General features: G+C 39.9%; 1 protein-coding gene and 1 long non-coding RNA gene across 3 annotated transcripts; one reads left to right on the top strand and one right to left on the bottom strand.

Moving 5' to 3' along the window:
• Positions 1–11,196: 11,196 nt before the first annotated feature.
• LOC116133038 lies at positions 11,197–13,197 on the top strand. 2 transcript variants are annotated; one of them, XR_004128487.1, is made up of 3 exons: positions 11,197–11,251; positions 11,830–11,944; positions 12,928–13,197. It is a non-coding gene; the product is annotated as an uncharacterized LOC116133038 (long non-coding RNA). The 2 variants fall into 2 exon arrangements; XR_004128488.1 differs by lacking the exon at positions 12,928–13,197 and adding an exon at positions 12,521–12,906.
• A 1,217-nt stretch (positions 13,198–14,414) lies between these two features.
• LOC116132887 (receptor-like protein 7) lies at positions 14,415–16,052 on the bottom strand. Its single transcript, XM_031418569.1, has 3 exons — positions 15,589–16,052; positions 14,802–15,093; positions 14,415–14,420 (listed from the first exon to the last, which is right to left on the bottom strand). Exons 1-3 carry the CDS (start codon positions 16,050–16,052, stop codon positions 14,415–14,417), a joined length of 762 nt encoding a protein of 253 aa, XP_031274429.1.

The following is a 16,052-nucleotide window of genomic DNA, read 5'->3' as shown; positions in this document are numbered from 1 at the left end:
GAAAGGATGAAATTGGATGAGGCCGACCTGAAGCCCGCCTCTATCCCCCTATATGGTTTTACAGGGGATCACCTGATCCCCAAAGGAATGATCTCGCTTCCAGTCACACGGGGTGACTTTGACGAGGTGACCAAGGTCACTGAATTCTTGGTAGTTGACTGCTTCTCCGCTTTCAATGGCATCATAGGGCGACCTCTACTAAGAAGCTTCAAGGTAGTCACTTCGATCTACCATCTCAAGATGAAGTTCCCCACCCAGACGGGAATAAAGAAAGTAAGCGGATCTTAGCACGTATCTCGCGACTGCTATGTAAGGGTAGTGCAGATGGCGTGCAAGGGGAAAGGCATCCCCCATAGCATTCCAGAACAGGCAATGGCAATCAGTCAGATCGAACCATAGTCTAGCCCAACTGAGGATAATATGGATCCTCGAATCCAAGAACTTCTAGTGGGCCAGTTGAGGATCTATCGAAAGTGTTAGTCGACCAGAAAGAGTCAAGCTGAGCCGAGTGTTGAGGATTGGAAGCAATCTCAACCCCCAGCTCGCTAATGACCTGACCAGCTTCCTCAGAGAAAATATTGATGTGTTCGCATGGATGTATGCCGATATGGTTAGGATCAGCCTGGACATCATTTGCCATGCCTTGAACATTGATAGTGAAGTTAGGCCGGTTCGCTAAAAAAGAAGAGCGATGGATCCAAAACGATATGCTGCCTTGAAAATCGAGGTAGATAATATCTTTCAAAATGGGTCCATCCGGGAAGCGCTCTACCTGAGTTGGGTTGCCAACCTGGTTCTAGTAAATAAGCCTAATGGCAAGTGGCAGACTTGTGTTAACTTCACCGACCTCAACAAGGCCTGCCCAAAAGACAACTTTTCCTTGCCCAAGATCGACCAGCTCATTGATGCCACCTCCGGGCACGAGCTAGTGAGTTTTATGGACGCGTACTCAGGATATAATCAAATCCTAATATATGCACCGGACGAAGAGCATACCTCCTTTGTTACAGATCGGGGGCTGTACTACTATAGGGTTATGCCCTTCGGCCTAAAAAATGTTGGAGTAACTTACCAACGGCTAGTTAACCGAATGTTTTCCGAGTAGATCAGGAAGTCGATGAAAGTCTATATTGATAACATGCTAGTCAAGTCGCATGTTGCTTTAGATCACATAGAGCATCTCGCTAAGATGTTCGACATCCTCCAAAAGTATAGAATGAAGCTCAATCCTTTCAAATGCTCATTCAGAGTATCCTCAGGAAAATTTACAGGGTATATGGTTAATCAAAGGGGAATAGAGATCAACCCCAAGAAAAACTAAGCTCTCTTCGATATGAAAAGCCCAACCAACCGAAAGCAGGTTCAGAGTCTCAACGGGCGAATAGCGGCACTCAGTCGCTTCATATTGAGGGCAACAGATCGTTGCTTGCCTTTCTTCAACATCCTTAGGGCCAATAAGAAGTTTGAGTGGACTCCTGAGTGTGAACAAGCATTCCAAAGCATTAAAAAACACCGCGAAAAACCACCTCTTCTATCCAAGCCTCTACCACAGGAAATTCTGCTCTTGTATCTATCTGTCTCGCAGTATGTGGTCAGTGTAGCTTTAGTTCGGAAGGAGAGCAGGATTCAATAGCCAGCTTATTACATGAGCAAGCGTTTGTTGGATGCCGAGATGCGGTATCCAGAAATGGAGCGATTGGCTTATGCCCTATTGATCGCCTCCAGAAAGTTGCGACCTTACTTCCACGCCCATACAATCCACGTAATGACCAGCTACCCGCTCAAGCAAGTCCTCCAGAAGCCAGAGGCATCGGGTAAATTGCTCAAGTGGGCCATGGAACTAAGTCAGTTTGATCTGTAGTATAGACCAAAAGCAACTATCAAAGGGTAGGCTATTGCCGATTTCATCTCTGAATTCTCATATCACCCAATAAAGGAATCCGAGCAACAAGCCAGTGAAGTCACCCAGAAAACTGTTTAGAACCTATCGACCTGGAGCTTATATGTCGATAGATCATCAAACACGAAACGGGCCAGAGCAGGCCTTCTCCTCCTCAATCCCGAAGGGACTCGCATTTATGGCATTCTCCGTTTTGAGTTCAAAGCGACCAACAATGAGGCAGAAGCTCTACTCGTTGGATTGCGGTTGGCAAGAGAAATGGGATCAATTACGATCAGCATCCACAGTAACTTCATGCTGCTTGTCAACTAGATTTTGGGGGAATATCAAGCCAAAGAAGAAACATGATCGGCTATTTGAAGAAAGCTAAGGCCGCACTCGAGCAGTTTAAGCATTTCACGATCACGCAAATTCCTAGGAACAACAATTCTATCACTGATGCCTTGGCAAAGATAACCTCATCGTTGGATTCGGACGCGCCAGAGAGCATTTTTGTTCGATTCATAGAGGCCCCCAGTATCAGTTCGCTCGAATAGGTTGTGAATGTAACTAAATTAGTCTCCTGGATGACCTCTATCATTCAGTATCTCCAAGATGGGATCTTGCCCAACGACAAGGTCAAGGCAAGAACCCTGCGAATAAGAGCTGCTCATTACACACTCATAAAAGATCAACTATACAAGCGAGGGTTTAGCGCCCTTCTTCTTCAATGTGTAACCGATGAAGAAACAGATTATATCATGAGGGAGATACATGAAGGAATATGTGGTAATCACACGGCTGCATGATCCCTGGCCAACAAGGTTGTTCATCAAGGGTATTATTGGCCCCTAATTCAAGAAGACGCCTACAACTTTGTTAAGACGTGTGATAAGTGTCAGTGGTTTGCAAACGTACCGCGAGCTCCTTCCCACCAACTGGTAACCATGTCCAGCCCTGGCCATTCTCCATGTGGGGAATCAATCTCATCAGACCCATGCCAGTCAGTAAAGGGGGAGTCAAGTATACTGTGGTTGCGGTAGACTACTTCACCAAGTAGGTTGAAGTAGAGCCATTGGCCGCAATCACCACCAAAAAGCTCAAGGATTTCGTCTTCAAAAATATTGTATACCACTATGGGATTCCTCATACCCTTATCTCTAATAACGGGAAGCAGTTCGATAGCGAGGAGTTCAAGCAGTTTTGCGACGAATTAGGTATCCATAAGAAATTCGCCTCAGTCGCAAGGCCACAAGCAAATGGTCAAGTTGAAGCTGTCCAAAAAACCATCAAGCACACTCTAAAGGCCAAACTTGGCACAGCCAAGAGGAATTGGGTCGACGACCTTCCTGAAGTTTTGTGGGCATACAGGACAACTCCGAGAACCATTACCTCAGAAACCCTTTTTTTGCTAGCATATAGCTGTGAAGCAATGATCCTGGTGGAGGTAGGAACCAGTTCACTTCGAAAGGACCTATTCAACGAAACAAACAATGAGGCGCTTATCCGCGCAAGTCTAGATCTAGTTGAAGAACATCACAGCAAGGCTCAGCTAAGAATAGCAGCCTATCAACAGCGCGTGAAAAGGTTCTTCGACTCTAAGGTCAGAAGAAGAGATTTTTAGGTCGATGACCTCGTTTTAAAGGAAGTCCTTCTCGGTACTAAAGAACCAAGTACGGGAGTTTTGGGACCAAACTGGGAGGGCCCATACCGCATCGCCAAAGTGATAAGACCGGGGACTTATCATCTTAAAAGGCTGAATGGTTCTGAAGTATCGCGAGCTTGGAATGCTGAACATCTCCAACCATATTATCAGTAATCCCAAACTCATTTTTTCCTTGTAAAGATTTTGCTTTACTTAATCTTTGTAAATAACAAGTGTATAATTATGTTCTTTTGTAATCATTTTCCCATGTATATAATTCTGATTGCATAGACTTGTTCCAATGTTATTGTAAACAGTTAGAATGTGATCTCATGTATAACATAGGGTGCGGAAATTGTAAGCACCCATGAAAGATTAAGAAAGACGTGTATTTATTCATTAACAAAAGGGAAAGTACATAAGCGAGCAGGAAAAAGACTACAAAAGCAGATCATTGATCCTCATCCCTAGGTCCCGGAGGGACAACCTTAACATCCTTAAGCTACTCGCGGATCACCTGATCGGGTGCGAGATCCTCTGGGATGTACTCCAGATGCTCCTCTTCCAAGTCAGGTCCCCAAACCACTTCCTTATCCTCAGCCTGCGCCATGGAAGCAAGTTTATCTCGATACTCGTCGAGAGGTCGGACAGATCCATCACAGGGTTCTTCGACCGAAAGGCAAAGATGGACTAAATCGTCCATTCTACAGCCCTTCTCTCGATCTCCGCAGCCTACTGTTACATCTCTGCGATTAACGAAGTGACGAGACTTCGATTGAATTGGAGCTCGGCCTCAAGCGCCGACTGCTGCTTCTTAGTGGTCTCCCATAGCTTGCCCCTTTCCCGCTCTGCTTGTAAGGCCTACTGGGAGGTCATTTTCAGCTCCTGGTTTTTCTCCCCCGCCTCCTTGGTGAGTCTGGTCACTATCCTCTGGAGCTTCTTTATCTCCTCTCTGTGATTCTCCAGCTCAGCCTTCTGACAGTCCACCATGCGAAGTGCAACATCCCTTGTGGACAAATGCTGATTTGCCTGAATGATGGACGAGTCTCTGTCTGCTCATGCAGCCTCTAGTTCCCTCTTGAACTGCGCATTCTCTTCCCTTAGCTCGACCAATCCCTCAACAGCTGAACCTTCTACAGGGACAGGTGCATGGAGAGCAGGGCCTACATAACGAAGAGAATGAAAAGTTAGTCCTTCCTAAAAAAGAAAATATAAGTCCTCGTCGAGGACAGGAAGGACGTGGACATCAGGTCCATAGGGTTGGAGGCCACAAACTGCTAGAATCCTCCGCGAGCCCGCATTCCAACAGGGTAAAAACCATCAGCTACAGATGATCTGGGAGTTGCCCCATCGAGTCCAGCATGGGTGTGTCTATGCCCCTAGCAGGTAGAGTTCCCTCCGCTAGCTCTTTGCTTGCCCTTCTCCCAGGGACCGCGGCCTCTCTTTGCCTTGTCTGTAGACCCTCGGGGGCAATAGAGATGTCGGTTGCACTCCTAGGTGGCCCTCCCGAGTGGAACCCTTGGTAAGGCTGCGACCTTTAAGGCTGCAACCTCTAGGGCTGAACGCCCAAAGCCTCCGTTTCAGGCTTCGATTCCTCGGTCCAAATTTGCTTCCTCTTCTTGGGCCTCTAGGCCATTGTTTTCTGCTTTGGGCGAGCAGCTGAAGGCTTGGGAGGGCCCGAAGGTCAGATCGGAGCACCCGTCGGTGTCCTTCCGATTGGGGGACCGTTGGGAGCCACTCCAACTGGTCCGATGGCACCGAATCAGGGGAAGACAAATTGCCTTAGTCGCGGCAATCTAGACACCCTTGGAGGCATGGTCGCTACATGCGAACATTGTTAGCAAAACAGTTCGCTGCATGAAAAATCTAAAAATAAGCTAAGGTTACGAAGCTTACTCGATGTGGTCTCTAGGGTCGCTTCGGAGTTGAAGAAACCGTACTTTCGCAAATTTGTGGTTGTCACGAGCAATCTTGCGTCGCGACTCTCTTCGGGCAGAAAGCCAAAGATAGTGATCCTGTCCTCATCCTCGAGGAGCGTTAACCTGGTCGTTTTGTTAGCTACAAAGAAACAAAGAGCTCGTTAGTGAAGAACAAAAGTAAGTTCGCAAACTCAAAAGAAAGGAGAACCTACTCAACTCCTGAAAATGGCAAATGCCATCATGATGAAAGAAAAAAAACTTCGTCTCGTATGCCCTTACATTGCTCAGGTAACTATGTATTCCCGTTTCTATGGTAGGTCGTTTGGAGAGATAGTAGGAATCCTTGTCCTTGCTCTTTTTCAGAATGTACGAGCAATCAAGCTTTAGTGCGGTTAGCTCGCCCACTCCGTTTTCGTCGCACACGATGTACATAGCCATGGCTATCATATACACATTCGGCGAGAGCTGTAATGGTGCGATCCCGAAATGATCGAGGACCAACCTGACAAACGTGTGGAAAGGGATCAACCCTCCACTCTTGAATATGTTCTCAGAGATCGCAGCCATCCCTCATGGCGAACTCCGAGCTGTGTGTACCCTATCTCAGAAGACCTCCATGCTGAGAGCGTATTGGTCTACCGCCTTCTGCATGTCCTCAACAGTAATTATCAACAGGATCTCTTGAGAGGGACCCGCAAAAGCATCCTACGCATACGAGCTGGTCCCTTCTTCAATTCTAGTCGTTGGGGGGTCTATTCTACTGCGGTCTGAAAAAAGCAACATGCAGGGAATCATTCAGTCCTCGTACACTGTTTCGTACGATGACGTGGAGGAAATAAAAAGCTTCCTCCCTTAAACCCTAGAAAAACCCTAACATAATACTTTTAGAAGCCATTAGTAAGAAATAATACTAAAAGTGGCAGAGAAACCATCATTACCTCTTGGAATGAGAAGATGAATCCTCTTGCTTCAAATATAAAGTGCGTACCAATCTAAAAGACAAAGAACCAAGGCTCACTAAATTTTTTGCTCTCTTTGAGAAAGTGAGTATTATGGCATTACCTGAAGTGAGCTTGGGGTTTTATAGTGAAGGAAGTGGCTCTTTGGTTTCCAGAAGTCAAACGACGTTTGGGCCAAAAACGCATCTGATTGTTGATCGTGACCACGTGTCGCAAATCAACGAAGAAGAGTGATCGTCACGCTTTGAGAAACCAAATCATCTTTTTCTTTCGTTGAAACACTCAAGCGACGGCATGTTTTCCCTCCTCCACATTAAATGTGCCCACATCTGCATTTAATGTTCTGATAGGGAATGTCGTTTTAGCATGGCTCACATTTAATGCGCATGGCTAGCACTTATTGCTCATAGGATTCGTCTGTCAAAGCAAAAGATATTTCATTAAATGTATCAGTTACAAAAGTACAACGGATAACATCTGAATAGCTCATTATATATAACACTCTTCGTCTTATGTTGGTCGCGAAGCGACGTGACTCTTCAATCTTGTCTTACGTCAGTTGTGAAGCGACGTGACCCCTGCAACAAAAATTTTGCTAAGTGCAATAAGGTCGCAGACCTTAGCCAAAAACCAGTCATCGTTATGGCACTGAGTATGGTCTAAGAATAAGTCGCTGACCCTAAAGAGTATATATTTTTACACCACAAATATAGATAGTTGAGATTTTTATTTATAGAAAGGTTATATATTTTTATTCATTCTTTTACTTTTAATTATTGCTCATTTTTATCATAAAAAATCATAAATTTTTCATGATCATTATTTAATAATATGTACTTGTTGAATTGAAAAATTTGCTATAGTTGAGGGTATAAAGGTATTTGCACAAAAAATCTTGGGAGAGTTAGGTTACTTTATGAAATATTTAGGAGTTTGTTGCTTTTGTTAAACTTGAAGGAGGTATTTGATATTCACTCTTTTTTCTCTTGTAATTGAACACATAGAACATAGTTACTTAGCATGAGAGAGAAGCTCTATAAGTGATCATAGGGATCTCACAATCAAGACTTATCATTGCTTGATTCCCTCATCACGGTTCAACCACTCTAAGTGCGCAGATTAATATATATATATTATATTAATCTATATTAATCTATATATATATATATATATATATATATGCTTAACATAATATAATCAATCATTTTATATATTGAATATTCATGATCCAAATAGCCAGCATACAACAATATGATCGACTTAGTGGCACCTATTCTAACACTTTCCAATAGGCACTCGTAACACTTTCCAGTAGGCAATTGGATGTGTTTTTTCATATTTTCTACTTGTTTTAACCATCGTTATGTTGGAATTAACTATTATTAATTTGTCTCCTTGTTTTGGATTTCTTCTTTCCTATGGGAGAAAAACATAATGTTGGATAAATGTGGGTCAATATAGTAATTAGGTTAAAACATATGAGTGTGTGCATGCAGACATATGGTAATGCTAGAGAAGAGTCTGTGTGTTGTTAGTTTGATGTCAAACAACATTATTATAGAGGCGTCTAGGGAAGCTTTGATGGTCGATTCATTAAGAAACTTGTGTGTGACACATTTGCTAGAGTTTCTAAACCATATAAGTTACACAAATCAAATGATAATTTCATATATCATATTTTGATCCCTCTCCATTTTCATTTTCAGGAACCTACACCATCACACAAGTAGTTGTTTGTTTCAGACTTCTCTTGAATTATTTCCCAAGAACCAGACAGAGCTCATAGTCTTAGTAGCTAACTATTAAAGAGCCCTTCTTGAACATTGTAATGTATTCTTTATCCTTATTTAATGGTTATTTTGCTTCTAGCAAATTTAAGAGAAAGAATTAAAGAGCACAAGTAGTTATTTTGTTCTATCTTAAGCTGACATGTTAGTATAGTAGAGCACGTTACAAATCACTCTCATGCACCTGTGAGCAATGTTTTGAAAACCGACTTGGTCAAGAAGCTGGGTCCCTGGTTAGGTGGTCCAACCAGTCTGATCGGTAGGTCGGAGCGGTGATAGTTTATCATTATTTATTATTCCCCCATCACTCTGTTCCACGGTATAGATGAAAATTAAAGTCACCCTTACCCAACGCTCACCTATACTCAATAACTTTCTCTTCTAGAATCTAGACTTCTACTTCACCCAACCCTAATAAATTTAATTTAATTTAATTTTCTTATTTTTGACATTAATTGTAAATTTTAACATGAATAAATATTTAGTAACTTGTTTGCAAACACTCTACCCTTATGCTTCTTCTCTCTGTCATTTCTCTCTTTACCTTCTTTCTTTCCTCTCTCTCTTTCTTTCTCCCTTAACCTGAAATAGAGGAAGCGGAATCACTAGAGAAGTTTTAATGTCCACCTCTTCTAAAAACTCTCTTTTTTCTTTCTTTCAACTTTTCAATTTTCTTTATTATTTTTTTCTCTATACCTAGTTGTTGTTTTCCTTTTTCTAAGCTAATTAAGCTTGTAATACACAAACCATTATCAAAGTTACATTGTAAATTCATCTTCTGTGGTTTAGTTGCTTTTGTTTCTCAGATCTAATAGCATTATAAACTCTTGTTTTCTTTTTCAATTACTGTACAACTCTTAGATCTGTTTGTTTATTTGAGTATCTAGAAAAAAAAAAAAAAAAAAAAAAAAGCAGGGGTTTTAATTTTGTGAACCGGTTTACTCACTGAGTCGATTGAACCGATGGTTCGATACTGTTCTGCTGGTTCAAAGTCGATCAATCCAGATCAAACGTTAGAAGCATGTTTAAGAGGTTCTTGAACCGGAGAAGGGACAGTCAACCATCGAACCGGTCGGATTAGCTTGTTCGGTTCGAGTTTCAAAAAAATGCCTGGGAGTACAGAAATACTAGAGAATATCAAAGAAGACAATGAATTTGTCATTTGTAGAAAAACTCAAAGGTCACTTATATAGTATTGTTGGAAAACGACGAGTAGATTTGTTTCCTAATTTGTTTCCTAAGTGAATAACAAAACTAACAACACACCCCAACATTTCATAAAGTAATAAAAATACCCAATTTTTTTGAAATGTTAAGAGGAATCAGTATTAGAAGGGTAAAAATGACAAATCACATTAAAATTATATCAAAGGTAAGGTAATTGCAACTTAGGTTTTAGTTGCAAAGTATATTTGTAAAACTTCTATCCCTAAGTTGACACGTGTCCCTCATTGTAAAAAAACTTGATGCAAAATAATTTTATGCCACAAATAGTAGACCTGGCAAACGGGTGGGTTGGGCGGGTATGATCCGGGTAGCAACGGGTGCGGGTCCATGGGTAAGAAATTCTCACGGGTTGACATTTTCACAATTCGCACCCGCCCGTGCGGGTATAGGTCACCCGTGAAAAATGCAACAGCCTTCTAAATTTTCCATATTTTTCACTATTTTTTCCATATTTTTGTTATTTTTTTACTTTTTTTTAATTCAAAAATTCAAATTGCATACTAAATTATATTAATTTAAAAACTTGATATAAAATTCATTTATTAAACTTATTAGTTATTAAATAAATGGATGATTAAATTAAATTTGAGTGATAAGTTTTTTATTTAAATTTTTTTTTTATTTCAAATTTGCGGGTCCACGGGTAGTATCCGATCCACACGCAAAAGTCATGGGCGGGCCGGGTACAGGTCAGATTCTCACGGGTCGAGGTATGCATTACCCGTATCCATCCGTTGGATACGGGTACCCATTGACCCACGAGTACACCCACCCATTTGCCAGGTCTAAAAAATAGATATGGTAAAGGGGTACGCGTACCCGCATCAAACGAACTGGTATGGATATTCCTAAAATTTACCCGTGAAAAAAAATAGGTGGGTCGGATAATGCCCGCGGGTACCTGTATTTTATTTAAAAAATATTAAAAAATTAAAACCCTAAAATCATTTTCCCAATCTCTCTCACACACAGATAGACGCCACATTTCTCTCGATCTCTTCTCCCAATCAGACAAAGAAGAATTGGAATGGTGAAGACTGAAGAAAAAGAAGAAATATGAAAAAGTGGAGAGGGAGAAAAAGACGAAGAAGAATTGGAGAGAGGGAGAAGAAGAAGATGAATTGAAGAAGAAAAAATATGCAGTGGGGAGGGAGAAAAAGACAAGAAGAATTGGAGAGAGAGGGAAGAAGAAGATGAAGGAGAAATAACTAGGAGCAAAAACTTAAAAATAAAAAAATTGGAGAGGAAAAATTTTAAAAAGCAAAATAAACGGGTGACCCATGGGTTGACCTGTACCGGTACGGGTCATGCATTCTTAACCCATAGACCCATGCTCATTTTACCCGCTACCCGTAACTGCCTGGCCCGCCCGTTTGCCAGGTCTAGAAACAACTCTGCTCTGCTTTTTACAACACCCACCTTAATAAAAACCCTAATTTCCAATCTTCTTTACACCAGTTATCAATTCTATTCAAATTTAATCCCAAAAGTTAAATCTTTTCATTCATTTTCAAGTGATGGACAATTTGATTACTGAAGTTCAAGTGGAAGTGGCGGGCGGGTATTCGAATCTTGGAGCCGGATCCTTTTCTGGGTTCCAAAGAATGATCGAGTTTCACCCGGCTAGAAAAGTCTTTAGCGGGCTTAGTAATGGTGGTGAGAATGGGGATTTTAAATTGGAGACATTGAATCCAAGTGGGTCGAAGCAGAAGAAAGCTGGTAAAGGTTAGGGACAGGGTCCGAGTGGTGGGTCGGGGAAGAAAGTTGATGAGTCGAAGTTTTGGGATTGTGGGTTGGATACTGAGCTAAGTTTTGGGATGACTTTTCGGAGAATTGTGAGTGTGTTTAGTTTGTAAAGATTGCTTTATTTTATTTTTATAATTCTATGGCTTTGAATGAGTTTTTTCTGTATTAATAATTTGTTGGAATTCGACCGTTTCGTTGAAGTTTGATTTAGTTATGTTGAAGGGCAATTGTTATGTTACAGGGAGTGAAATCCCGGTATGGTAACAGTAATTTATGAGTATTTGTTAGTTTCATGATTTTATTTGAGGGGAATTGCTATGTTCCCGGGAGTAGAATTGTAGTATAGTTACTGGAATTAACGGTTTTGGTAGTCCATATGTCTTAACAAATGCGTAATGAAACTAATCATGAAATACCGATCATACATGCTATTTGTTGTTATTTTGGATTGTAGTAGTGCTGCCATAGTTTAAGATATGTTAAATTGTGGCTATCAGTTATTGATTTCAGCTCAAAGACTTGGTCATTAGTTGAATTTGGTATTTCGAATAAATTTGGTGTCAATTTTTTCAATGGCAAATGTATGACGCTTTTTAGGTAATAGCTGTGATGAACTTGGTTTTGTGTTGAACCTAAACTTATCTATAATGATATGTATGACTTACAGGGTGCTGGTCTTGAAAATCTTGGAAATACTTGTTTTCTCAATTCCGTGTTGCAGTGTCTGACATATACAGAGCCTTTAGCGGCATACTTGCAGAGTGGCAAGCATCGAAATTCTTGTAAGTGGCTTTCTCTTTCTGCTTAATCCTTTCTTTTTTTGATTTTTACCTCCATGAACACAATAATATAGGCATGCAGATTTCTGAATCAATTCATGTGTCTAGCTGTACTTTTATTTCTTGTGATGGGGTTATAGAAGCATGTTTAGCTTTGATATCGATCTATCATGGATATGTAGTTGCTTCATTGAAAATAAAGTTCATAAGACTTTCATAGTTGTTTCTGAAGGTTTTATGGTTTATGTACTGTCACTATGAGTGGGATTTAATTTTTAGATACAAGTAATTAGGATAATGGCTGATTGAGATAAGCACATTGAATAAGTCGCCACTTTCAATGGAGGTTCAAAGGTTTTTTTTAATCCATTCTACTCACTACAAATTAGGATGATCCTTGCATAGTATATTTGAGCAGTATTGAATTATGTAACTAGCCAAAGAAAATCTATGGTTTATAGAGTTCTTGTGTTAAAATATATAAGCATGATGATGATACCTTTTCTTAATCCCTTGCTATGTTCTTGAATTTTCATGTAAGCATGAATGATATTGATCTTAAAATGACTTACTTAGTAGGTCTTTCTCCTTCCTAGCACGCAAGAAGAGTATTTGAAAAAGAAGAGATGAAAATATCCATTTCTTGGGGCTTTCCATTTATGACCATAAAGGGATCTATTCTTTTATGATGTTTCTAGATTTTTATGCTTTTGTTTTATTATTAGTATTTTCTTTTGGCTCTGTGTGCCCCATTTTTATTGAAGTTATTTTGATGTTGTTGTCTCCAGTAATTGGTGTCTCATGTTAATTAACTGTGCATGTACGTATGTTGTGTGTGCATCACAAATGACAGATGAATTGCATAATGTAGCTTTCGTGATTGCTAATGTGTATCCCACATATTTTTTGCAAGCTAGACAGGTTTTATAGGTGTAGTTCTGTATTATTCTGTTCATCAATTAATTTCCAACCAAAAATTATTTCAGAAGCCTGCTTTCTCAAAACAAGCTGATGAAGATGAACAAAGTGGATCGATATTTAATTTAATGATGGAACTATAAACTATTTCAGAAGTTGGCTAGATTATTACAGGCTTTTGCAATAACAAGCCCGGTGATCTTGAGATAGTTTCAAAGTCCAGGAAATTTGGCAAAAATTTCACCAGTGATTCTAGCTGAAGCTTTTGAAAGCATTACAAGCCGAGAGTCTGTATGAAGTCTGGATAAAAAGTAAGAGCAGATGTATGATAATAAATGCAGGAGATACTAATTTTTTTTAATTATTATTTTTAATCAAATGAACTAATGAATGATGTGGTATATTTCCAGAGTCAAAAAAATAAGACTTTGTCATATAGGTGTAGACTGCCATACAACTTGAAACACTCATTGAATCCACAGGATATGAATCAAAAGGATTTACTTGTGTGAGATTAATTAATTGAATCCTAAAGAAGCTATAGTCTGGACTCTTTCACTTTCCCTGGTATCATAATTCCTCTTAAATTTATATTTTTATACCAAGAAAGAGATGCGTTCTGGAAAATCCAGTTAAAATTGGAATCAAAAGTAATGGCTGCTGGCCAAGTACCAGCTTGATTTAATTTGAGGTGCTTGCAAATAGCTCTGTCATGTGTTCAAGAAGATGTAACAGTTTCACAAGTGGTAACTACATGACTGTAAACTTTTTCAGCTGATCAATATGTAGCGTTTCTTTGTGAAAGTTCAACTCTGGATTTCAGAAAGTCAAGACATCCGAATAGAAAGACTGACTGTATATATTTTTTTTTTTTTCCAAATTTCTGGACTATTATTTTTGGGTTAGGATTCTTTTCTGATCTGAGCTCACTTGAGCTTTCAAGGATCTCATGAAACTTTTCCATTCTTACTTATTTATGGTTCAAATCTATTTTTGTAGTATATTCCTATTCTGTAACTACCAATCACAAACCTTTGGGAGCTTGAAAATGAGCTCATATCATGAGAGGATCCGGGTCCATTTTTTTAATCAATTGGCACTGTTTAAAATTTGTCCTGTTTTGGTTTCTCATGAACGGAACTTGGAACCCTTATGTCAGAAAATTACCAAATAATGATGGGTTGTTAAACTGCTGGTTGCAAGATCAACATAATGTTTAACCAAACTAGCTGTAAACTAAAAGAAACAAAGGTTGATTTCTATTGATAATAAGCTTGGACAGGGTGGAAGTATAGGGCCCTGTTTACAGGGTACATATTTTTTTAGTCTTCAGATGAAAATATAGGGAACTAATGCTCAAGTCATATATGGCGAAATCTCTGCGGTGAATTACTTGACAAGGGAATAAGAAGAAGAGGCTACTTGGTTATCAAGTCTCTTATGATGTTAGATAACATAGTAATTCTATTTTTCTAGCTGAGGTGGTGTAGATGCAAAAATCTACTTGTACGGAAATAGGGATTGATCCCGTGAGGTTGAGATCACTAGCGATTTGCTACACCTGCACACGTAAGGAAACAAGTGTGAAGCAGACGGAAAACACCGGGGTGGTGTTTGCCCATAGGCACTCCAACACTCAAGTCAGCAAGACTGAATGAGGCTAGTTTAGTGATGCTTAAGGAAAGGAAAGGTTATCTGAAGTCTAGTCGGGGACTATGACTACGACTGTAATGCGAAGTTCTCAAGTGGGAACTCCAGGGTCTGAAGGTGAAATGTCTTCGTCCCTTGTGAGAGGGCTGACCTCTGTTTAAATAGTAACTGCAAGGTCTTCGAATCCCGGTGGGACTGGGAGTCATTGCAACGGTGGTTTTCTGAAAGAGTAGAGCTTTTGGCTCTCTTATCTCAATGGGAAAGGGAGTCCCAGTGCGCTTAGGATACGAACCTTAGACGAATTAGGATAGTGATTGACTTCCTTAGTAGAATTCAAGTAGCATTGTAGTTCGTAGGCGACTGTGGGCTCCAAGTTGATCGTAAGTCCAGAAGGTGTTTTAGGATCAGAAGGCCTGGGTCCAGATGGTGAGGAACTGGGAAAGCATACTGAACCGACCTCATCTGCAGAACTCTGATTTGGGCCCCATCGGAATTGGGCATGAGCTTTCAGCTTTGTTGAAGGTGTCTTCATCTTTGGGTTGAGGACATTTTTTGGCCCTAACAGATGGTTATAAATAATTTTTCTGTTCAAGAGAATAATAGAAATCAACAAAATATTAAATTGTTAAGGAGCTTTAAGAATGATTATTTGAAACTATGCCTTAGTGTCATTTAAGTGTTTGAAATCTAAAATTTACTGATTCAGCTCTCTGTCTATGATTCTCCGTTTTTAGGTACATTCAAACTAGTAAAACAACACCTATCGCCAAGATGGATTCACATATAAAACTGTAGCAATTCCTAAGAGTGTGATTATATAGGACACAATAAAACTGATATAGAAGATACCCATGTCAATGAAACTATAATTTACTCCATTCTTAGTTGAATCACTTGGCATCGATGATGGTGATTCATTTCCTTCACTTTTTTTTTTTTGTGTGTGTGTGTGTGTGTGTAGTGGCCATCCACAAAGAAGATAATTTCCTTCATAACTACTTTTCCCAAAAGTTATAAATTGTGCAGTTTGCCCAAGGGTCTTGTTAAATAAGTTATTGTATGCCACGTTGAAGGCAGACAAAGAATTTAGCTCAAGGAGCTCAGGAGGGATGTTTCCATTTAAGTTGTTATAAGAAAGATCTAAGCTTTGAATTTTCTTAAGGTTTGAAAATGTCTTTGGGATAGACCCTGTCAATTTGTTGTGAGATAAATTGAGTGTAACAATTCTGGTAAGATTACCAATTTGAGGAATTTTACCTGTTAGATTGTTGCAAGATAGATCAATTACATATATCAATGTGAGGGTTACTGCTTTGTAAGTGTAGGACATATTCTTCCATGAGACATCTATTGTTTCCTCCTTTTTCATAGAAGGCCCTTCTTCAATCGGGGTAGGACCATCAGACGAAGCTATGTTCTGAAAAGTATTAGAACTTGGAGCTGTATTCTGGAAAGTATCAAAGCTTGCAGCTACAACATCCTTATCTTTCTCATGGAGTGCAGTGAGTTCAGAACACAAGAGGAATTTGACCATAAAGACCAT

Source organism: Pistacia vera, unplaced genomic scaffold (assembly GCF_008641045.1).
Source record: "Pistacia vera cultivar Batoury unplaced genomic scaffold, PisVer_v2 Contig1075, whole genome shotgun sequence".
NCBI lineage: Eukaryota > Viridiplantae > Streptophyta > Magnoliopsida > Sapindales > Anacardiaceae > Pistacia > Pistacia vera.
Note: the sequence above shows the minus strand (reverse complement) of the source record. Positions and strands in the feature narration are given on the sequence as shown.